At 43.7% G+C, this 23,401-nt stretch overlaps 2 protein-coding genes across 2 annotated transcripts; one reads left to right on the forward strand and one right to left on the reverse strand.

Moving 5' to 3' along the window:
* The first annotated feature begins 790 nt into the window (after positions 1 to 790).
* fscn2b (fascin actin-bundling protein 2b, retinal) lies at positions 791 to 14,370 on the forward strand. The gene is made up of 7 exons (XM_034107914.2): positions 791 to 887; positions 1,191 to 1,289; positions 3,036 to 3,762; positions 11,890 to 12,046; positions 12,426 to 12,547; positions 12,907 to 13,074; positions 13,596 to 14,370. The coding sequence occupies exons 2-7, from the start codon at positions 1,197 to 1,199 to the stop codon at positions 13,799 to 13,801; spliced, it is 1,473 nt and encodes a 490-aa protein (XP_033963805.1). The 5' UTR covers positions 791 to 887; positions 1,191 to 1,196; the 3' UTR covers positions 13,802 to 14,370.
* Positions 14,371 to 15,686: 1,316 nt separating this feature from the next.
* faap100 (FA core complex associated protein 100) lies at positions 15,687 to 22,542 on the reverse strand. The gene is made up of 8 exons (XM_034107704.2): positions 22,245 to 22,542; positions 21,557 to 21,675; positions 20,047 to 20,903; positions 19,224 to 19,386; positions 17,767 to 18,676; positions 17,583 to 17,690; positions 16,908 to 16,994; positions 15,687 to 16,039 (listed from the first exon to the last, which is right to left on the reverse strand). The coding sequence occupies exons 1-8, from the start codon at positions 22,398 to 22,400 to the stop codon at positions 15,908 to 15,910; spliced, it is 2,532 nt and encodes an 843-aa protein (XP_033963595.1). The 5' UTR covers positions 22,401 to 22,542; the 3' UTR covers positions 15,687 to 15,907.
* Between the last annotated feature and the right edge of the window lie 859 nt (positions 22,543 to 23,401).

The following is a 23,401-nucleotide window of genomic DNA, read 5'->3' on the forward strand; positions in this document are numbered from 1 at the left end:
CAGAGAGCTTGCAATCAGAGAAGGTGTGTAACTAAAGCCAGGTGCGTAAGGCGATCCGCACTAAGGCAACTTACCCTGCCGGCACAGGGTGTGCTCTGGTTACCCGGCGGTGTGTGTGTGTGTGTGTATTGTTTCTCCTTACCTGTCTCTATGTGTCGGAGCAAGAGGCGAAGTGCAGAGCTGGGAATAAAGCGCAGAGAAAGGCAGGATTATACACATGGCAGGTTAGAGAAAGGCTGGCAGGGAGAAGGGAGAGGATGGGAGGAAAGAGTGAGCGAGGGAGGCTTAAGACTACAGAGGAGAGCGACCCTTTGTTGCCGAGTTCAGATGTGATGGACGGCTTATGTTTAGGGGAAGAGTGAAGGAGTCCTTCAATGCACTTCCATAACATTTGCATGAGGATGTTCTTCTTCACTGATCAAACTTTTGTCTGACAAACCAGGGACTTCAAGGAAGGTGAAGAAGAAGGTCAGTGCACTGGATGTGATTCAAAGATAGTTGGCAAAAGAAGGGGGTAAAAGCTAAGGGAAGGAGAGTCAGCGGGGAACAGGTGATTGAGCCTTCAGGGGGAATAACAAGTCAAGCAAGAACAGGAGTTAGGCTGGAAGAGAGAGACAGGGTCGACTGCAGGAGTGGAGATAAGCAAAATTAGTCTGCAGAGAAAGAGAGGTAGAAGCCAGACCTAAAGAGAGATCAAGGCTGACTCAAGTCTCTCTGCCTGATTAGGGAGAGGAGGGTTAGTGGTGGGATCCCCGATCAACACAACGCCAGAGCCATCGAGAGAGAAAGAATTACAAGAGGACGCCTGGAGAAAAAGAAGGCTCTTAAATCTGGGAAGCTGGAATTAGAGCCGCAAGAAACTGCAGAGGGGAAGCCACAAAACCACAGTAAGTAAATTAGGAAGGCTGGAAAAATGTATAATGAAGCCATGGGCGGGGGAAGGAATTGGTGGTCTTGAGAGTGCTTTATATACTGTACCATAATGAATTGATTTCCTGTCTTGAAGTATTTCTCTTTTCATCATTCTCCATGATTTCATAGCCTGTCTTATTCCTTCCTTAAAAAACCATTATACCTCGTTTTTTTATGCATAGCTCTTACTCTTGCATCAGGTTTATTACCCTATTCTCTTTCTCCTTTTCCTCATCCCTAACTCATTCTCCGTCCGTCTCACATTCCTGAACCCACAGGTGAAGATGCCTGCTAATGGGAATCGTCCTCTGAAGCTGCAGTTTGGTCTGATAAACCACGAGGGTCGCTACCTCACCGCGGAGGCTTTTGGCTTCAAGGTATAAACACATCATTCAATACAAAAAGTATTTAAGATAACATTCACTTAATTGATCCCAATTTGTGATTGTTTTGTTCGTGACCGCAGCATTTTAACCCTCAGATGCATAAGTGGGTCTTTTTTGACCCGGTGAGGTGGTTTTCTTAGAGTATCTTTGTATTTAAATAGTTTTATCATTTCATATTCCAGCTATTCCTCAAAAAACAAGTTTTGGATATCATGCCATTCAAATTGAAAATGTACATTTGAATAAATTGTAGTTTTTGAATTACTACCCAAGCTTCCATAAGTGGGTCAAAAATGACCCGCATGCATTTCCTATGGAATTTCGTTTTTTTTTCTAAAATTATAAATAGTGGAAAATTAAATACAAAATATTTCTAGTGTGAACCAAAATATAATACTAAATATTATACAAGTGATTTTTCTTAACCAAAATGACAAAAATGGCATAAAAACACATATTATTCTAATACGGGTCCTTTTTGACTGACTTATGGAAGAGTGTCGGTTCCAGTCACTCGGGCATCTAACCCTGACACACCAAGCAGTCACCAGAGAACTCACCGACGCCGACTGTGGCGTCGCCGTGTTCTCCTGCATCTTGGTCATGTGTCGCACTGGAACACACCGCAAAGACTTCAGCCGAGCACGTACGAAATGCGCATGCGGGAGTGGCAATAACTCTCCTTACCAGCAGGCGGCGGTAGTGTGTATTCGTCATTCAAAAGAGGCAACAACCGGAAGACAGAGAAGAAGAACAGACTGCGTGATATAAACAAACAACAAATAGCGTGTGCGTTCCATTTTCACTCTCGTCCATCGAAAACATGTTTCGTGCGGTACTGGAGCTGTCAGCTATTGGAGTGTTGCTTGTGGAAGACATTCTCAAGCAACCGTTTTGCTTCTCATGCACTGATTCGCTAGCTGAACAGCCAATCAGAGTGATTTCTTTGTCCGACTGCCTGTGGCCGACGCACGGCCGATTCAACAAGATTTCGGCCGTTTTCGTTAGTCGGACGACGAAGCGTGCCCTGTCGCCCAAACTCAATTTGGTGTGTCCTGCACCGTTGGCCGTGACAAGCCTTATTTATTCGGCCACAAGCAGTCGGACAAAGAAATCACTCTGATTGGCTGTTCAGCTAGCGAATCAGTGCATGAGAAGCGAAACGGTTGCTTGAGAATGTCTTCCACAAGCAACACTCCAATGGCTGACAGCTCCAGTGCCGCACGAAACATGTTTTCGATGGACGAGAGTGAAAATGGAACGCACACGCTATTTGTTGTTTGTTTATATCACGCAGTCTGTTCTTCTTCTCTGTCTTCCGGTTGTTGCCTCTTTTGAATGACGAATACACACTACCGCCGCCTGCTGGTAAGGAGAGTTATTGCCACTCACGCATGCGCAGTTCGTACGTACTCGGCTGAAGTCTTTGCGGTTCGACCGAGTGCGACACATGGCCAAGACGCAGGAGAACACGCTGACTTTCACAAGTACAAAGCACTATTTGTATTTATTTATTTGTATTATTGCTAGGATACATTTTTTGTTTTTGCCCTCTCTGCCTAATGTCCAATTTGTTTTGTTTGCTTGTTTTCTTGTTACTTTCTTACGGTTTGTAGCATATCTTAGGACCCGCTTGAAGACGAGATGGTTAATCTCAACAGGGTTTATCTTAAATTAATAAATGTCAGTTAAACACAAGACTAAAAAGCCTTCACGCTCTGCTTCCTTCTCCCTCAGCTGAATGCGTCAGCTCCCAGCCTGAAGAAGAAGCAGATCTGGACTCTGGAGCAGGACCCTCAGGACCCCCAGGTGGTCTACCTGCGCAGCCACCTGGGTCGCTACCTGGCCTCCGACAAGGACGGCAGGGTGACCTGTGAGGCCGACGGGCAGAACGCAGACTGCCGCTTCGTCATCGTGGCTCAGTCCAACGGCAGCTGGGCCCTGCAGTCCGAGCCGCACCTGCGCTTCTTCGGAGGGTCTCGAGACCACCTGTCCTGCTTCGCCCAGCTCATTACAGACGCCGAGCTGTGGGCCGTTCACCTGGCGCTACACCCCCAGGCCAACCTGCTGTCCGTGGCCCGAAAGCGATACGCCCACCTCTCCATGGAGGACGGGGAGATCGCCGTGGATATGAACATCCCCTGGGGGGTGGCGGCGCTCCTCACCCTGGTGTACCAGGAGGGAAAGTACTGCCTAAAGACCTGCGACAGCCGCTTCCTCAGCAACGATGGGAAGCTGGTGACGCAGAGCGGGAGGGCGACTGCGTACACACTGGAGCTGAAGTGTGGGAAGCTGGCCTTTAAAGACTGTGAGGGGAAGTATCTGTCCCCCATGGGGCCCACGGGCACCCTGAGGTCCGGACGCTGCTCCAAGCCGGGAAAAGATGAACTGTTTGATCTGGAGGAGAGCCACCCACAGGTGGTCCTGACCGCCGCCAATGGGCGATATGTCTCCATAAGACAAGGTAAGGAAAACACTGTGGCCTTGCTTTCATGCACTGTGAAGGACCAGGCTACGCTAAAACTAAACACACAACTTCAAAGAATGGGTGACAGGATGAGTGCTTTTCTGCCCACCAACTTCCTCTCCACACTGCAGGAATGTATAACAATGCTGGCGAGTCCACAGTTGAGTGCAGGGGAGAGAAGACTCTTCACTGTTAAACGATGAGGGGCTTAGGTGAAGGGGCTTCTTTAAAAACACCCCTCAAGTTTTAGGGGAATGGCACAGTCCAATTAACCAGGCACATCTACATAGGCAGGGGTTGTTCAGCAGCTGCAAGACACTGACACAACGGCACAACACATAATTAACAATCACTAAATTCAACAAGATTGTGAGCATTAAATCTAGTAAAATAGAGTTGGTTAAAAATGCTTCAGTGTATGTATGATGCTACACACAAAAAAGCATAGCCTTTAGGATGTGTTCACAAACCCCAACTGTTCCTACGTTCCCTTAAGTCTGACCTTATGTGCCACTAAAGCCACACTGACCTACACACATGCATAATGAAGCAGAGGGGTCGCAAATACTACAACTACTACAGTTACTACTACTAGCCTATATACTTACATACTGTGTGCACTGATATGCCTCCGGAAAAACGAGCTTACAATTCACAGGAAGTAGCTGAATATGCATCATTGAGAGAATGGGCCACTCTCTTGAGATTGACATGTGATAAGGGATGCATGGTAATTATGGGTAATGTAGTCTGCACATCAACATGCATTCACATCACATTGGATAGTCAGGAAAACAAGATGAGGCTGATAGGGGAGACAATCAGTCCGATGTCTGAGACCTGATAGGATTAGTTTTAGGGCTGCAGTTGATTTAGGTTTAATCCACCGTGGGTATTAAGTATTGCATCGGTCCAATAACAGATTTGTTTTGCACCCATGTTGGGAATAACTGCAGAAAACACACTTTTTTTTCAAGTTTTCATGAATGAGATTTGATGTTATCGGAGAAAGTGTTGTATTCCTGTAACACTGGATACCCCTCGTAAAATGCTTCTAGTAGAAATGAGCCAAATAATCATCATAAATGGTGATCTTCTGGAAAATCCCCTTTCTCCCTCTCCAATGTACCTCCTGGCTTTGTCGGGTAATGGTGTGAACACACACGGCTTTTACCCTTCAGGCTTTACTGAAACAGCTGCTTGTAACCTATATACTTCAGTAATGCTCTGTTGATACTGTATTATGTATTTACCCCTCGGCCTTGTCACGGGGCCATTGGAGTGCGTTATTTGATCAGCATGCAGGCACGACATCACACTACAATACTGATGGATTACACCTGCTCCACGTTGGGCTTGTTCTCAAAGGTTGGATTTCTTTGATCGGTCTAAAAACTAGAAAACAATGTAATTGTGGCTATCGGGTGTCATGGCATCCTGCACATTTGATTGAAACAGATCTTGGACCATGCTGAGTATTATGTTTGGTTTTATTGGCTTCCCCGTTGATTGTGCTCTTTGTAAACTGTGTTTCGAGATTAGATTTGGTTAGATTTGGTTCGTTTTTGAGTTTCAGTACTCGGTTTTCAAACACCACTCCGAGCTTGTTTGATTGCTGGCTGTCAACAGCAGGTTTCAGGGTGATCCCAAAACTAAAATCATACTTCAGTCCGTGTGCATCGCAGACTGAAAACGTACCTGTGTCGTACCTAAAAGATTATTACCAAAATCTATTCTGTAACTCGCATTTACAAAAGATTACGTTGTCAGTTAACTTAATGCAGTAGCACTTCATCTGGTTGCGTTTATAGAACAATGTACCTCAAGGATTCTTGCTTTTGAGTTTGTTTCTTAATGGTTGAATGCACTTATTGTAAGTCGCATGCAGAAAAGCATCAGCTGAATGAAATGTAATGTTACCACTCGACAGACGAGGACAGTTGCTGAAATGGTTTCTCTGGTTTGATTTGAAGCCGGATTTGAGGTGGATTAGCATACACTAACAATGCTTCTCGGCATACTTGGCCATGACACCCATCCGCAGGCTGCAGATTCTTGTCTGCAGGGTTGAGTTTCTGCGGCCCCCGGTGCTGTAACCCAACCTCTGCCCCTCTTATTGTTCCTGGGTAGCAGTGGGAGCTTCGGGCAGAGACCGACAGACTGCGAGGACTGTTAGCTGATTGGTTGAAGGGAAGGGAAATGTGGTGCAGTGTAACATGCATAAAGTATATAAAGCAGCATCTTCTGTGTTGCTGTCTACCCTCTTCCTACACTTGTTCTGCACAAACAAAAGCTTTATCTCCTTCCGACACACTCGCCCACACAGAACCATCCTGCTGCAGAGAGTGGTGAGTTGAGGTGTGTTGAATTATTGATGAAGTTGGCCCCTGTTCCTGGAAGGTGGGGGGGGGGGGGGGGAGTCTGCTTTCAGAAACCCAAGCTGCCTCTCACCTGGGGCCAAAGCTTCTGCCCCTCCGGGTCCCGCTCTACCTCTCTAATCTATCCCGGGTTAACCCCAGCACATCAGACATTTACTGCAGAACAAAATCTGTTTTAGGTGAAAGGTTTAATTGTTAGGTTAGAATCGTTAGAATAAAGAGGGATACAAGGGGAAACCCTCACATGCGAGTACCTCAAAAAGCGTCTTGGGTAAATATACCTTGTCTACATCTGCGTATGACATGATGAATAGGAGGGAAGCGGAAAGCAGAGAAGGGGGGATACAACTCTCAAAGGACTCGAGGACAATAGGACTGTGTGTGGAGACAGGTGGGCTCTTTATCCTCCCTAATGTCACCTGTGTCTTTACACACATTTAGCACCTTTGTTTCTGCTCCATTTAGCGCAGAGGAGTCACATTGGCTTTCTATTTTAAAGTGAGTACAAATGTGGTAAATGGGTGAGTGATAAGAGGGTCAACTGTAATGAGGCAGCTGGAAAAAGTGTTAAAGAAACAGTAATGTAGAACAGAAATATCTATCCTGAGATGTGTGTGTGTGTGTGTGTGTGTGTGTGTGTGTGTGTGTGTGTGTGTGTGTGTGTGTGTGTGTGTGTGTGTGTGTGTGTGTGTGTGTGTGTGTGTGTGTGTGTGTGTGTGTGTGTGTGTGTGTGTGTGTGTGTGTGTGTGTGTGTGTGTGTGTGTGTGTGTGCGTGCGTGCGTGCGTGCGTGCGTGCGTGTAGATCTGTCATCATGTCTCTCATCCCCTCCCTGTGGTCCACTCTGCCCTGAAAGAGAAAAAGAGATGATTGTCTAACGAGAGAAAAACCTTCTATAAACACATGCACACAAACACACAGACACACACACACACACACACACACACACACACACACAGATAAACGGGGATTAAAAGAATGGACTGAAAATAAAAAACCAAGAGAAATGCATTTGAGGAGGATGAATGATTGGGAGAAAGAGGGAAATAATGGACAGGGGGATAGTGGAATCAGCTTACCATTAATAATGGATGTCAGAGCGGGCTATCGCTGATGGATTAGTTAGGCCTGCTCCACTTGCAGCCTGCAGGTAGGACAACAACAGAAAGTAGATCTGGGGTCTGATCCAAAATGTGCTACTGCTGCTGTGTAGATACACGGGGGAGGGTACTGATTAGAAGCAGCGGTGGAGAAAGTATTCAGATGCTTTAAGTAAAAAGAGTAATACTACACTGTAAGAATGCTCCATTATAAGTCCTGCATTGAGAATGCTACTTTAGTAACAGTACTTTAGTATAGAAATAATGCAAATCATAAGTAATAATACATGTTATTTATCAAGCACTCTTATAGGTGCTCAAAGATACTTTACAGAGATAGAAATAAATGCATATTACAAATGTAATTAATATTGAGCTAGTAAAACCACATTAAACATAAAGACACAACATAAATCACAAATGAATGCAAAAAATTATTAAAATAAAATGATTTTAGATGTCATTAAATGTATGAAAGTAAAGAGTATAGTGTTTCCCTTTGAGATGTAGTTGAGTAGAAGTATGAAGTGGTACAAAAAAGAAAATACTCCAGTAAAGTACCTGCAATTCTAACAGTAAATGTATTCGTTACAGTCCAGAGTCCACCACTTATTAGGAGTGTGCATAGTTAATCAGTGACGATGACAACAGCGTAGTGTGCATGCTTGACCAACTTCTGTGTCAAAGATGGTCATCAACACAGCTATTGATATCTCAGATTGCTAGATTGGATTTCAGCGCATCTAATCTACTTTCTCTTCCTCCATCCTTCTCTCTTTCCTCTATTCCTCACCCCTTCTCGTCTATCAGACCTGCTGAGGCCTGTCTGAGGATCATTTTCTGGGTTGAATTAGTGTGAAATGGACACATGGAGTAGGTAGACAAAGCATGACATTGAGTCGGGATGAGAGCGAACGAGAGTGACGGGCCTCCAGGCGTAGGTGTGGAGTAGAGGAGCCGAAATGTATGCTTCAAATGCACTTCAGATCAATGATAATTTCTCCAGTTGTAAGACCTCGTGATATCTACCTTATCGGGTGTGAATAAGATGTGATTGAAGCGTCCCGGCGGCTCAGTAACCATGACATCTTTGTCGCATGTCAACGACTTTTCTCCCTCCTCCTCATCTACTGGCATTACATGAAAGCAAAATCCCAGAAAAAGAATCTTAAAACAGATGGGATTCACATTGTCATAAAGCACACATCAAGTATACACTTTTGAAGATTTGTTGGGGGGTCAAAAACCTCTGTGATAGAGCTCTAGTGGTACGTGAAGTCTGTGGGATTATGCAGATGTAATTTATATTCATGCACCCTCAACAGCCAGGTGATGGCCCAGGTGTATTATTGATGATGCCCTACGAACACATGACTATGAAATGTAGAAAAAAACCTGATTGGACCTCACTTCATTCAGACACTATCTTAGTCTTCATTTTCCAAATCATTATCACTCCATTGACCCAGACTGAACTCAACAACTAATACATGGATTACCATGGCCAAGCAAAATCAATAGGCCTCATGTTTTATACGCCCTAAAACTTTAGTTGATAATGAAATATGTGCAAATCTAATAGCATCACCGTCAGCCTGAACTTTGATTTTAGGGCCGCTGCTGTTTCTTTGATATTGGAGGGTTTTTGATGACAGCCCTGAAAACCAAGATGTAGGCTTCTGATCATGAAAAACATGTGTTTGGATCAAAACTTAAAGGTGGAACTGGAGCTTTTCATTAATGAATCTATAGCTCACTTTGAATGAACTCAAGACAGTGTTAAAGATATCCCACAAGTATCCAAATATATCATTTAAATAACGGAGAAAGTTAGAAACACAGAGAAAAGCTTACCTCAACTGCCTCGACCTTGCTGCTTTACACACACAAATAGTTTTCGCCTCCCAACGCACTTTCCAGTGTAAGCTCGGCACACAGCTGCAGTGTCCAAGGCTGCAGGAAAGAAAGGAGGTGCCATGAGTTACAGAGTTTAAAAAATGGATGCTTAAAGAGTTTGTATTTGCTGATACAGAACCACTTCGGCTGACTCACAATGTAGATTCACTATGAGAGTTTCGGTTGGAAAATTAATGTTTAAAAATTGACGTTTTCGGCTTTAACTTTGTCCTGTTTTCACCTTGCTTCTTCTCTTCTTCTTTTTTTTAAGCGGGATTACACAAACAAGTAATAGTGAAGTGTTTATGAAACTTGGTTTGAATGGTGCAGCAGGAGCCAAGGAATAACCCATTAAAGTTTAGATCACGGGGCGGATACACTCATTATTTTTCAATTATGGAAACGACCTTGGCAGAAGATTGCATTCTGGAAGTGGCCTTTTTATTTTTTCAGTCATTGATTGTTCTCAAAGAAAAAAGAGTTTGGTTCCTGTTGGTTGAATAAAAGTCCCCTCTACACGAGTACTTTTAACGGTGTATAAAAACCACTTCATGGTGTATAAAAATCCAGTATATCCAGTTAATGCAGTTACATTTTTTGACCGTGTTTTCCATATGTTTGATCATTCATCGCTCAGTAAGCTGGAGGGTTAAGACGGCTCGCTAATTATCCGTACATCCCGCTAAGTGTGGACCATAAAATCCTCTGGTCTTTTCCGGTTTTTCCTTTATTCTTTTATTGAGGGGATTGAGGGATTGGACGGGTAGCACTTGAAAGCTGATTATATCAGAGCCCCGCTGTGAAGAGGGCAGATAGGCAGGGCCGGAGGTGGGGGAGTAGATGGGGGAAGGGAGGGAGGGATAAGGGTGACGGAGAAGGGAGCAGGGAGATAAGAGGGAGGGCAATGAGCACAAATAAGAGCTGTTAAAGGATTAAGAAATGTATTTGGACGCATCTAATTAACGAGCTCTGTGTAATCTGCTTTTTGTTGGGGGCGAACAACTGCTTTCTTTCCCGCCAACATTTACAAGTACAGTAGAAAATATGAAAGCAGCCTGTTTTCAAGTTACCAAGAAGGACTCAACCAGAGAAAGGGTTAAAGTCTATTGTGTTTTGGGGGGCTTTCCCTTTCCTGTAGTGTTATATAGGTTTTAGTGCATGTAAATGGTCACACACTCCCCCCCTCCCCCACCTGCTTGAAACGCCTCCATTAGACTCCTTTATTTACTTCAAGAATATAGTGACATCACTATGTAACCCTCACTCTCCTATTGGCTAGCGCTCCAACACGTATGTGATAGGCTAAGGGGCGGGACATCTCTAAGCAGTTGACCAATCACGACAGAGTCGACCAGCTAACCAATCAGAGCAGACTGGGCTCTGGTTTCAGACAGAGGGTGAAAAGAGGTGCTGCAGCACAGGCAGTGTGAGAAAAATAAAGAGGTTTTTGAACATTGAAGCATGGAGACATGTCCCAGTAGAGACACTACATACAAATATGAACCTGAAACTGGGCATAAATGGCCTCTTTAATAATAAAGCTGTCTCCTGAACCTGGATACTGAATTGACAATCAAAGCTCAAAGGAAGTGATGTCACTGTGTTGTGTTTTTCTCGTGCTGACGTGTTAGCAAAGAAAATGCTAAAATGATTGGTTTCTGAGTGGTTTAAGCGTGAGGCAATCAAAAGGTGTTGATGCGTAGGGTATAGCGAATTACTGTAAGAACATTATATGTGTATAGCTTGTTACTGGAATATTTCCTGCACGGCCACATTTTGTGAATTAACTTTATTTACAGTTATATTTTCTGTGCATGAATGAACCCCAATCAGTGAAAATGTATTTACCCTCATGTTGGCTATACTTGACAAGTCAGATCAGGGGTTCAGTTTAGTTTAACGGCATCACTTAAAAATAACCTTACATCCCAGGATCAAATGTGATTAGCAACTGTCTCATGCTGGGCCAAACTCAACATAACAATGCAGCCTGATTAGCAAGCCGCTATGTCGCTGTTTTCCCAAAATGACTTTGTTGGCTTTCGGCTTGCCACTGAGAGTTCACAAAGAAAGAAAAAGAGGAGATTTTTTGAGGAATTTGTTCATTTCATGCACACAATAACACCTATTCAGAACAAAAAGAAAAACGTTTGTGAACACACATACTATGCCTTAAAGAGACAGTACCCCGAAATCAAAACCTATTGGGTAATTTTAAATTCACATTGTGTTGGTGTTAGTTGCAGAGTGTAGGAGATAAAGGCCATACAGATGTTTGCCTTCTCTTCAAAATAACAAAACTATATGGCATACAACTTGACCAATTTAACAGCAATCAATGTATTTAAAACATGACATTACTCAGGACAAATATATATGTAGTTGTGAGCAGTTTCATATCTATTTTCTTTCCACCGAACTACACCGTGAACTGTATCACCGCGCAGGGAAAGCATGCATCTATGAGTGAACAACCTTTTCTGTGGATTATCACATGTTACTTGTTAGACGCTTTTATCCAAAGCGACTCAATACTGCCCAGGGACACAACGACATGCTGACTGCAGTGGGGTTTGAACCTGTGCTCCCCTGATCCGAACACCAACGTACTAGTCCACTGCGCCACACGCCTCCCCTATCACAACAGTAAATCCACATATAGGAATACAACATGGCAAAACAATTGAGCAAACAATTGTGAGCAGCTATGATGGATTGCTCCAGACTTCCTTTCTTCCTCTGCCCCTCTCAGGAGTAAGCCTTGCAGCCAATCAGGAGGACGAGACGGACATGGAGACGTTTCAGATGGAGATCGACAAAGAAACCAGGAAGTGCACGTTCCGCACCAGCCAAGGGAACTACTGGGACCTGGTGGCCCACGGAGGCATCCAGAGCTCAGCCACTGAAGTGTGAGTGACTGCTTTGTGTGTTGGTGCAGAACATAAACAAACCCATAACCCTAATTCAAAGTCAAAAATAAACATTTAAAATCAAGAAAACTAAAATATAGAGTAGAGGAAAAATATAATAAACGTGAAAATATTATATAAAAATTTGTAAAAATAACATAAATATAGAATAATTTAAAAAAAGGAAATATTTTCTTTAAATAATCTGAATTAAATATAAAAGACCTTCGCCGTTTTAGTGAGTTGTTTTGTGTGGAAATGTTGAAAACCGACCACTGATGTAGTTTTTTCTTTAAACTTACTAGTTGCTTTACACTTTTTTTTACAAACCAAAATTATTTTCTATTAAAGCTTTACAAAAATGTCCTATGATGTGCAGGTCAGCTACCAGCATGTTTTCAGTGGAGTGGCTCGGCCACAAGGTGGCACTAAAAGCTAACAATGGGAAATACATCTGCACCAAGAAGAACGGCCAGCTGCTGGCTGTCAGTGACTCCATCGGTGAGAGACGTTTTTAATAAACATTACAACTTTTCACTAATGTACCTCCTCTCTCTGGCTGCTCTGATGTGAACATGATGTTGGAATAAGAACATTTGTAAGTTGTCTTGTGAAAATTAAGACATCGTGAGAATAACTGTGTATTCTGTGCCATAAAAAATGTATCTGATCTGTTGATTGAGTTGGATTTTTAACTGCTGCCCCGGAAAAATAAGTAACTTTTAAATGGTACTTTCCTAAGGGGGATGTTTTGGCATCAGTAATCTCCAGACTTTGTGGAATATGTACAGAATTAAACAACGAAAAAATAAGTTTGCGATATTTAGTTTACTCATTACATTCCTCTCATCTTCTGACAGGCGAGGACGAGCAGCTGACGTTGAAACTAATTAACAGGCCGATGCTGATCCTGAGAGGAGAGAACGGCTTCATCTGTCACCACAAGAACTCCAACCTGCTGGACGGCAGCCGGTCCATCTACGACATCTTCAGCCTGCAGTTCAGCAACGGGGCGTACCACATCAGAGGTCAGGGGCACACACTCAAATTGAGGATTAAAGGACCTGCAAAATGATCATTTCAATAACCCACCCTGTGTTAACTGGAACCTTTGATCATAGACTGTATATTAAGAGCTTTAATCTGTTTTTTAAGCATTTTTACATATGTAATGTTATGGTAATGCAATGTACATATTCTAAAACAGGGCAACTGATACAAAATCCAGCTTTCCCCCTGATGTAAATAAGGTGTTTCTCAAAGATTCAATGGCTTTATTTTCAAATGCATAATAGCTACTATAGCCTAGTTTTGGCAATGAAAGTCTTACATCCAAGTCTCCTACAAAAAAGGAAGTAGTAAAGGAAGAAGTACAGTACTAGACATGAAGGGGAAAATAGAAATAAAATAGTGTAAGACAATGGTGCAAGTCACCCAATGTGCAAGTAAATGGAGAAACAAGTTAACTATGCACATGTCAAATTGAATAAGATAAAGACAGGCTGATTCTGTTGCTCCACTCTCATGGCTCTTGTGGTCAAACCTGCAGGAGTGGACGGTCGGTTCTGGTACGTGAACAGCTCCGGGCTGGTGTGTTCAGACGGGGAAGTTCCTGAGGATTTCACGGTGGAGCTGCTGGAGCACGGCCGCCTCGCCATCCGGGGGAAGAACAGAAAATACCTGCGAGGAGACCAGGGAGGAACGCTGAAGGGAGACGGACTCAGCCTGAGCAGCTCGGCCCTGTGGGAGTATTAAAACATTACATCATCAGCGTGACGTCAAGAGTCTAAAGGTCTGTGACACTTTAAGGTGGAAGACATTTACGCACCAGAGACGAGCTGCAACTTGTACTGAATTCATCGCACATTTTCCAGCTACCCGTTACAAAGAAGTCACAGCCTCACACCACAGGAGAGTGTGAGAACGAGAACCAAGAGAAGTCCCGATGACGTGAACAATGCTTTGGATCAAACAGCAGCATGAGTGTGAATGAACTTTAGAGTTTTTGTGTTGTTCCTTAAGATTTTTTCCAAAGAGCATGCGATGCAAGATCTATTTATTGTCCAATCTAACATCTCCATCTTTAGAAATAAAATCCTCCTTTCAATAAAGACAAGTAGACGTTCTCAATGTCCTTCAGCCCCTGAAGATGTAAAACCAAAACCTTCTTTCTCCTTGTCTTTATGTTCCCAAACGTTCTCCCTCCTTACAGGTGTGATATCATTGACAGCACAGTGGTAGAACTATGGAGGCCGAAAGGGACAAACGCATTACTAAAAGCACTGCAAGAACTTTAAAACACAACGGAAACCAGGACAATGAAAAGTGATGCACACAGCGTTTTTCACATTTGCATCGCTTTTGAAACTGCAGTGAGGTTTTCCTAATGTAACTTTTTCGGCATGTTTTCCCCTGTCGGCCACCGTAAAAAACAGATATGCAAGACACCATCAAGCTTAAAGGTGGGGTAGGTAAGTTTGAGAAACCGGCTCGAGATCGCTAGAATTTGAAAATACACAACCGGAGAAAATCTGCCACTTCCTTAGAGCCCCTCCTCCAACACATACGAACGCGCACATGACCAATGAGGGCACGAGGTAAATTTGTGCCCCGATGGAAGGCTGACGGGCAGGTAGGCCAGTATTACGGCTTCTACAGATGACATTTTGTTATGGATTTTTTGTCAAAGCACAAAGACATTCATTGCTATCGGGATGTTAAGAGCATTCCATGGAATATAACAAAGTGTATCTCGAGCCGGTTTCTGAAACTTACCTACCCCACCTTTAAGAACTTAAATAAATGTGTAATTTGAGACAAACATACTTATCAATAGTCAATAGCATTGTTGTCTGAGGCTGCGACAAAAGGGCGTGGATTTTTTGCATTTATCTCCGTCTCATTTATCTACATTTACTGAAAGTACACCTGTAAGGCGGGTTAGGTTTTGTTTTAGTAATGTCACATTTCTTATCAGGACGTAGAACTTGAAGTCCCTTATTAGGCAATTCCCAGCCCTACTAGTTGCTTTACATTAAGAGATTTTAACAAAATAAAATGTCCTTTAAAACAGTAATGTTGCATGTCAAGGTCAGATTCATTACTGAAGATCTTTCTATAGGTGATGTGAGGATCCTCGCCTCAAGCTTTCACTCTCTGGTTTAATTGCACAGACACTCCTGAGTTTTAATGGAGGTTTTCCATCACAAGAACACTTCAGGTTCAATCCCTAGAATAGTTATGATGTCTATAAAAAATGGGTCTCGCTCTTGCTTTTATTCCATCAAAGCGCATTGGTGCCGTGTTAAAGGAACATGTTGAATGTCTCTCCTTGAAGAAAGGCACTGCAGGTGAGTGGAGGTTAAAACGTTAACTAATATAAATCTCAATTCAACTTCCCCAGTTCCTTACCTACATTAAAACTATATTTTTTTGTATTACAAGTTTCCTGAGATGTTGTATTTAATATGCAAAAAAGGCATTTGCAAAAAATTTTGGAACAGAAATCTGCACATTTGATAAAGCTCGCTTAAAAAAAAAAATGTTTTCCTTTTGTTGAAATACCAAAGAGAGACATTTGTATATCCATTCATCAGAAAATATCGGTAACGCGATGAACGATATATAAAAAACACGAGGTTTATCTTTTATTTTTTTAAAGCTGTAGGGAATCTATAGTAAAACACCGGTTGGAAATTATGAGTCATAAATCTTTCTTTGTGTAGAATATTAAACGGAAACAGAATTGATATTGATGCCAAAGCGCATTTACAATAGCAATGACATTCATGATAATTGTTCTTCACGCATCTGCTGCAAAGACGGGTTACGGAGCACCGGACAGGGCCGAGGCAGGAGGTGTTAGATTATGAGGAGAGGGTTTTCTCTGAGTTCTCGGTAAACGTCGAGAAGCGTGCGGCTCATCTGCTCCGTGGACGCCCCCCCACTGAAGACCCCTGACACTCGACTTTGCTGGATCTGCTGCAACAGGTGCTGGGAGGAGAGGAGGGGGACAAAGGAAGGTTTCAAAACAACAAGATACTTTGGACTTAAACACAAATGGGGCGAAGCCTGCGAGCTAGTTCAGGCAGTCAACCCGAGCACCAATGATGCATTAACAGGAGGCGCACCTCGTCCCTCTGACAACCACCCAAACACATTCTCCTAAACTGCCAGGTCTTCCTGCCTCTGCTGCTGCTGCTGCTGCTGCTGCTGCTGCTGCTGCTGCTGCTGCTGCTGCTGCTGCTGCTGCTGCTGCTGCTGCTGTGTTCACTTGCTATTGCTCTGTTCATGTTCCTGCTGCTGTGTTTCATGTTGCTGCTGCTTGCCTGACCCCCCACCACCCCAGCTCCCACCACCACCCCAGCTTCCACCCCAGCTTCCACCCCAGCTTCCACCCCAGCTCCCACCCCAGCTTCCACCCCAGCTCCCACCACCACCCCAGCTTCCACCCCATCTTCCACCCCAGCTTCCACCCCAGCTCCCATCCCAGCTCCCACCCCAGCTTCCACCCCAGCTTCCACCCCAGCTCCCACCTCAGCTCCCACCCCAGCTTCCACCCCAGCTCCCACCCCAGCTCCCATCCCAGCTCCCACCCCAGCTTCCACCCCAGCTTCCACCCCAGCTCCCACCCCAGCTCCCACCTCAACTTCCACCCCAGCTCCCACCCCAGCTTCCACCTGTAGGCTCGGGGGATAGTTATATAATCATCACTCATGTTCTTTGTAAATCTGTGGAGTGATGAGGCCCGAGCCTAGACGCCAAACTCAAACTATATGCTGCTTCTAATAAACATATTAGAACACGTGAGTTGTCTGACTGAACTGTAGAGAATGTAGCTGTAAGGGAGAACGTGAGGTACCTCGGCCCGCTGCAGCGCCTCTCTTAACCCCAAACTCTGGACCCTCTTTGTGGACGCGGCTCTCTCTGGAGCTCTCTGCAGCAGAGTCTGTGTGAAGGAACAACAAAGTTATGATTAATATTGTTATAATATACGTCGTGACTGTGTAAGGGAATGACTAATGTCCCTCCATCATAATATCCAAATTTGCAACGCCCAAACTAACATGTTTGCTCACTCTCAGATTCAAAAATACATAAAATAGTGCCAATGACAAAATGGTGCAAGTTAAAATGTAGCGATAAGTCAAATGTGTAGATGTGAAAATGATTTAGATAGATGTGTAGCGAAGGGAACATTCCTGCACACTGTTGTTTACTTGCAATAAAAAATATGTGCTGACTCAGAGTTTTTAGCCCCAAGACCTTCATCTGGTGAAGCGTCTCAAGACTCCTACGCACCCGTCTACAATAAATAGTGGGTGCACATAAAACCTTAACATTAAAGTGTCTGCAAACGTCAGACAAAAGAAAACTCTGGAAAGAAGTGTGTGTGTGTGTGTGTGTGTGTGTGTGTGTGTGTGTGTGTGTGTGTGTGTGTGTGTGTGTGTGTGTGTGTGTGTGTGTGTGTGTGTGTGTGTGTGTGTGTGTGTGTGTGTGTGTGTGTGTGTGTGTGTGTGTGTGTGTGTGTGTGTACCTGTACTCGCCGCAGCACAGCGTGGTGCAGTCCACACACCGCTGCTATAGACGAGCTGTGAACCTGAACCTGCACCGTGTGCAGGGACTCCTCCACCCCTACATCCACCTGGGGAACAAAGCACCGTTGGATCATAAATACACACAATGTACCTTTGTGAATATATCATCAGATTGTTCTTTACCTCTTTGGCAGTCAGTTTGACAGCATGTCTGTTTGGACTTCGTGCATGCACCACTGGTCCCCTCAATGCGATGTGGTCTCCCTTTTGTCCCGTCGTCACTCCTCCAGGACCTTCAGACAGCAGCCACTCCAGCAGGGACAGGCACACACTCTCAGGAGCCGTCTTTGCAGGGTCTGAATCTGAGCTTTTTCCCACCATAAGCGTGTCCCTTAGTAACTCTGCAGACACCCGTACACTTGCTGAATACTTTAAACCACCTCCACCTCCTCCCTCTGCGTTTCCACCGCACCTTATTCGATGTGACCTTAGAAAAGCTTCAATGGCATCTGTCGCATGAGGCGTGATCTTTTCCTGGGCGGCTTGAGAGCTGCTCACCTGCAGGGCGTGCAGCCAATCCACTGTCAGGGTGTTCAGGGGCAAACTGATGCAGCTGCTCTGCAGAGCGGGAAGGTTTGCAGCTTCCTCCCCCAGGAGGCTGGTGAGGGAGAAGAGGAGGGAGCAGCTCACTGTCACGGGGAAGGATGATCCGCCTGCAGCCGCTAGAGGCAAAGACACGTCTAACGTCTCGCCTGGATGGAGGCTTTGGAACGGGAATGAAACGTTCGTGGAGAGGTTTTCTCCTCCTGCACTGGGAGGAGGACACAGAGGGAACACAGTGATGCTTAATGTCCAGCCTCGCTCCAGAACATAAGCACTGGAGTTATCCAGGACACATGTGAGGGTCAGGGAGTCTTCCTGAAGCAGTCTGCTCCAACTGGTCGAAGCTCGGCATCGGATTGGATTCTCCTGGAGGGGAGGATGCTCTGCACCGTTTGCACCGGCCATCAACAGGAAGCTGATGTTGAGCACTTGATTCAGGCGCTGGAGAATCTGGTTTTTGGATTTGATGGATGTTTTCAGCACAGATGCTCTAAAGGAGAGGAAGGAAATGACATTTACATGAACAGAAAGATAATATTAAAAAGGCACAAAGTCATTTATTTGCCACAAGGGGTTTCTCAACCAAAACCATAACAATAGGCAGAGTTCGGATGTGTTGTGAAGTAGTGGGATCATGGTTGTCATCGCCACCATTTCCACAATTCACTAACTATCCACAAAGCTCTCTTCGTCGTGAATAAAGCACATTCACGCTTCAGTTTATGTTTTTCTGACTCAATAGCCAGAAGTTTGATGGCTTAAATCTGACCCTTGCCTAAAATAGAAAATAGAGAACGACCGAAATTTAAAAAGTGCAATTATGACAGTTTCTGGCATACAATCAGAACATTGACATAATGGATATGTTGCTATCACCGGAGAGCAAATGAAACATGGAAATGTGGATTTCTATGGTTTCGGTATAATGTACGTACACAACTCAATTAAATACAAACAAACAAAGTAGTTCTTAGACATTTGAATGCAGAAATGTTACATGTCATGACTACTATAAATGTTTATTGTGTTGGGTTCACCTTTCGCAGACGTCCCCGATGGAGGACAGCAGGTCCCTGACGCTGCGGCCGACCTGAGAGTCTGACCCCGAGGACAATCTGCTGTCCTCTGTCCTCACAGGGAGACGGATCCTCTGCAGCTGCCCTCTGACAGACAGACCCAGCAGCTCCACTACACCTGGAGCTATAAGGCAAACGTAGTCAGGATAGAGACACAGGTTGAATGGAAAGAAGGGTTCATGTCTGCTGACTGAGGACTTCATGCAGTGTAAAGATACATTTTCTGGTTTAAGACATTATCGCTACTTTACTTTTACTACTGTGTGAAGGGTTCCTACAGCTTCTTAAACAATACATCCAAGGTCTTTTATGAATGGCAGAGACAAAGTATGAGACACAGATCAAGGTTATTTCTTTTACAACACTGAGCATTTTTACAATGAGAAGCCTTGAATGTGTGAAGACTTCTCAACTGTGCTGTAACAGTGATGGCAGAATTCAAAGTACTTACATTTCAAACATGAATGTCTATTTCCAAACACCTTCAAAGCCTTAATGTTTCCCCTTTAATTCAAGAATGTTCTGTATGGAAAGTCAACTCTCATGCAGAGACCGCAAATCAAACGGTGTGAACCTTATGTCGCCATTCTTTTCTCATGAATTATGTCAAGTCACCTCTCTGTGAAAAGATGCTGGGAGTTTTGTGATTTTGTTTTACCGTCAAAAAGGTTATTGAGCAGCTGCCTCAGTTCAAAATGGGACACCTAACGAAACTATAAAATATCTAATGCGGAACACGCAATTTTCATTTAGACTGAGAGACATTAATGAAAGGCCTGTTTACCTGCAGTGTTGCATGTCGGCGGGGCCAACGCGACGACTCGACACACATTCAAACTGGTGGGGCTTTGGAGGGCAGCGTCCATCTTTCTGCGTGTTTCCTCGTCCTTTCCTTGGCCTTCCTCTCCAGATGTCCCCTCTGATAGATCCAGCAGCAGCAGGTCTGACCCCGTGCTGTAGTAAACAGTGTTTTTATCCACACAGCCACACACCACAGGCCCCGGGACACACCCCTCAATAAAAACGCTCCCTCTCCCCTCTGCTGACCCTCCTTTGTCGGCTTTCATCAGCACCACCCTCCCCAGTTCACCCACTGCCACCAAACACCGTCCTGCACCCGATGATCCGACAAATACCACGGGCTGCTCCAGGCTGTGCAGGACTCGGAGCCTCGATCCTGGGAGACGCAGAGGGACGAAACACACGCACCCGTCTGGAAGGCCACACAGGATAACGGGGGATTTGGCGAGGGCGACATCGACCCCAAAAAGAAGTTTGAAGAGGACTGAATCGAGGTGAAAATGGCCCGGAGCTGGAGCTTCATCTGATGAGGAATTAGAGGAGGAGGGCGATGGTGTTGCTTCCCTTGAATGAACACAAATCAGCACCGGACTTCTTCTTATTTCTGTTTTTTCCTCAGTGTTTACATCTCCTGAGACCTGACTGAAAGAGCAGAGCTTCTCGTAGTTTGACGATTTGTACAGAGTCAACATCCAGGACGCGTCTCTTTGGGAAAGAGTCACGAGCACGGAGCCGACGAGGAGCAGCGATAACACTCCTTCTTCGGCAACGACCAGAGACTCGGAGGAGATTGTCAGCTCAGGTGGACCAGAGGAAGCATCAGCTGGGGAGCCTTTAACCCTGGGGGGGGGGGGGCACGACAGGATTGAATTGAACACGATATCGAACATATGGATTATCTGTGAAGCAGACCTTTCCCAGAGGGGGGCTGGACATTATTTGATAGGGGGCTGAGTGAAACAATATTAATTTAAATGAATTATCAAAAGAAGATCACATAAAGTAGCCCGAATGTGTGAGATTTAATTAAAGACATATTTAAAAGATACTGAGGTTTATGGAGATGCACTGTTCTCTAACTTTCCCAGAGTGAGAAGCTATTAAATGCCTTATGAGCGACATTTTTATTTATTTTGTGTAGTCTGAAGTGATAGGTGGCCCAAACAATGCAACAAAAACAAAATATTTATATGCAAGACTTTTAAAGGTTTGGCTTAATTGAAGAGTATTCTTGGTAGTGTGTATCCTGATGGTTTACTACCCTTTGTGTACGTTGTTTTGGATAAAAGCATCAGCTAAATGAAATCTAATATTGAAAAAAAACCTTAGGCTATCTTGGGTCGACTATTGGGTCTCTATGGGATCAATGAAATAAACATGAGGCCATTTGATTTGGGGGTTATCCTAACTTTGTCTGAGGGAAGGCCACTTAAAAGCCCTGAACATACTATTGTGCTGCAGTAACATTGGAGCACCTTTGTGTGGGTCCATACCTGGATAGCAGAAGTTGTGAACCGACACAATAGACTCCGCTCCTACAGGCTACATAGAGGCGCTGCTTATCATGACTCACAGCCAGGTCACTCACAGGACCAGGACACTGGAGGACAGTCTGAAAAAACACATCATAAGAGAATCAAACACATAAAGTTATCTTTAGATATCTAGATGTGCAAGTACACCTGTCAGTGTAAAGCATATGGTGGTGGACAGTTATTTAGTACTGTACTTGAGTGGATATATCCATTTTCTGCTTCTTCACTACACATCAGAGACAAATACTGTTGTTTTTACTCACCCACATTTGTCTGATAACTTTGCAGAATCATATTCTGATTAATAGTCCAATTCATAACGAAAAAATAATGTATTATGTACTTTTAAAGGTTTAAAATAGCGTTGATCCATCAAGGAAATTCACAAGCTAATATGAAGGTACAAAAAAAGCTAATTCTTTACCAGCTTCACACATTGATGAACACGTTAATGCATCAATAAATAAATATACAATATTATAAAATGTTTTAATGGGACAGTGTGCAGAATGAGTACTTTTGTACGTCAGGCACATTTTGACGCTTATTCTTTTACTCAAGACATTTTTAATGTACTTGTAGAAGAGTATTTCTACACTGAGACATTGCTACTTTGTCCACCACTGAAAGCACATGAGTTATTTACCTTGAGTTTCCTCTCCTGGGGGCTGAAAACATAAGCCTCGTCGCTTCCAGTGCAGAGGAGCACATCTGTCCCAAAACCACACCTGATCCTGGGTGTGCACGAGGTTTCTGCAAAGCCAAACTCTGCACAAGTCTCCACAGCACACCGTCCGTCCATGGTCACACCACCGAAGAAGAAGAAACTGTAGTCCGCATTTGTAACGCTAGGTACTGTTGACACTGTTAATTTAGTGAGTGATGATAAAGGGTAAAATTGTGGCAAAATGGACAAGGTACTCCAGTCCTGAACCGGTTGTTGATCAGAAGGGAAGCCCCTCACGGAATTCCGCGCGTCGCGTTTTGGACCAATGAGAGCAAAGAACTACATTACCCATGAAAAATGTGAAGTTTCTTTTTTTTAATGTTTCTTTTTTTACCAGACTCTCAGGCTTATTCAGAATAGGCGCTGAATATAAAAACAAATCCGACCTGTAAAATGCTAACAAAAATACATAAAAAATAATGACGTTTTTTAAGCCAATTCTATAAGTCATTTGATATGAAGACGACAAAAAAACAACAATGTCGTGTTGTCGTATCAACAGAATGGCTGCCAAGCAAAACAACAGTGTGTGAAACATGCACAGACACATACATTAATCAAAATATACATATAAGTGAAATGTGTGTTCTGTTTTATTCTCAACTTTTATTATTTTATTTATACATTTCTTTCCATATTTATTGATTTATTTTTGTATTCCTGTATTTCTTCCTGTATGTATGCATTTATTAATTGTTTTTCTTATGTCATGTTCTGTCCTCCATACACGTGTGCTCGTTGTGTGCATGAAGGTACAAATTCACTCAATCACATCACAATAACACTTATAGTTCATTGGTGGTCCAGAGGTCTATTCATTGGTTTTTCATGAAGGTGCTCGGGATTCAACACTTAGGGGAGGGACATCGTTTGTCTTCTGCTTTGCTGAATTTAATCTGGAGAAATTGTCCCCACCACTTTTTCTAACAAAGTATACAAAGACCCTGAACATAAAAGTAATCCAATTGTTTCTCATAATACAAGTGAAGATGATGTAGGATGTATTTATGAATGTATGGAAGGTGGGAGAAATGTCTTCCAAAATATATGTATTTAAAAGTAATGTTTAAAGTTAT

Source organism: Pseudochaenichthys georgianus, chromosome 19, assembly GCF_902827115.2.
Source record: "Pseudochaenichthys georgianus chromosome 19, fPseGeo1.2, whole genome shotgun sequence".
In the NCBI taxonomy this organism is placed as follows: domain Eukaryota; kingdom Metazoa; phylum Chordata; class Actinopteri; order Perciformes; family Channichthyidae; genus Pseudochaenichthys; species Pseudochaenichthys georgianus.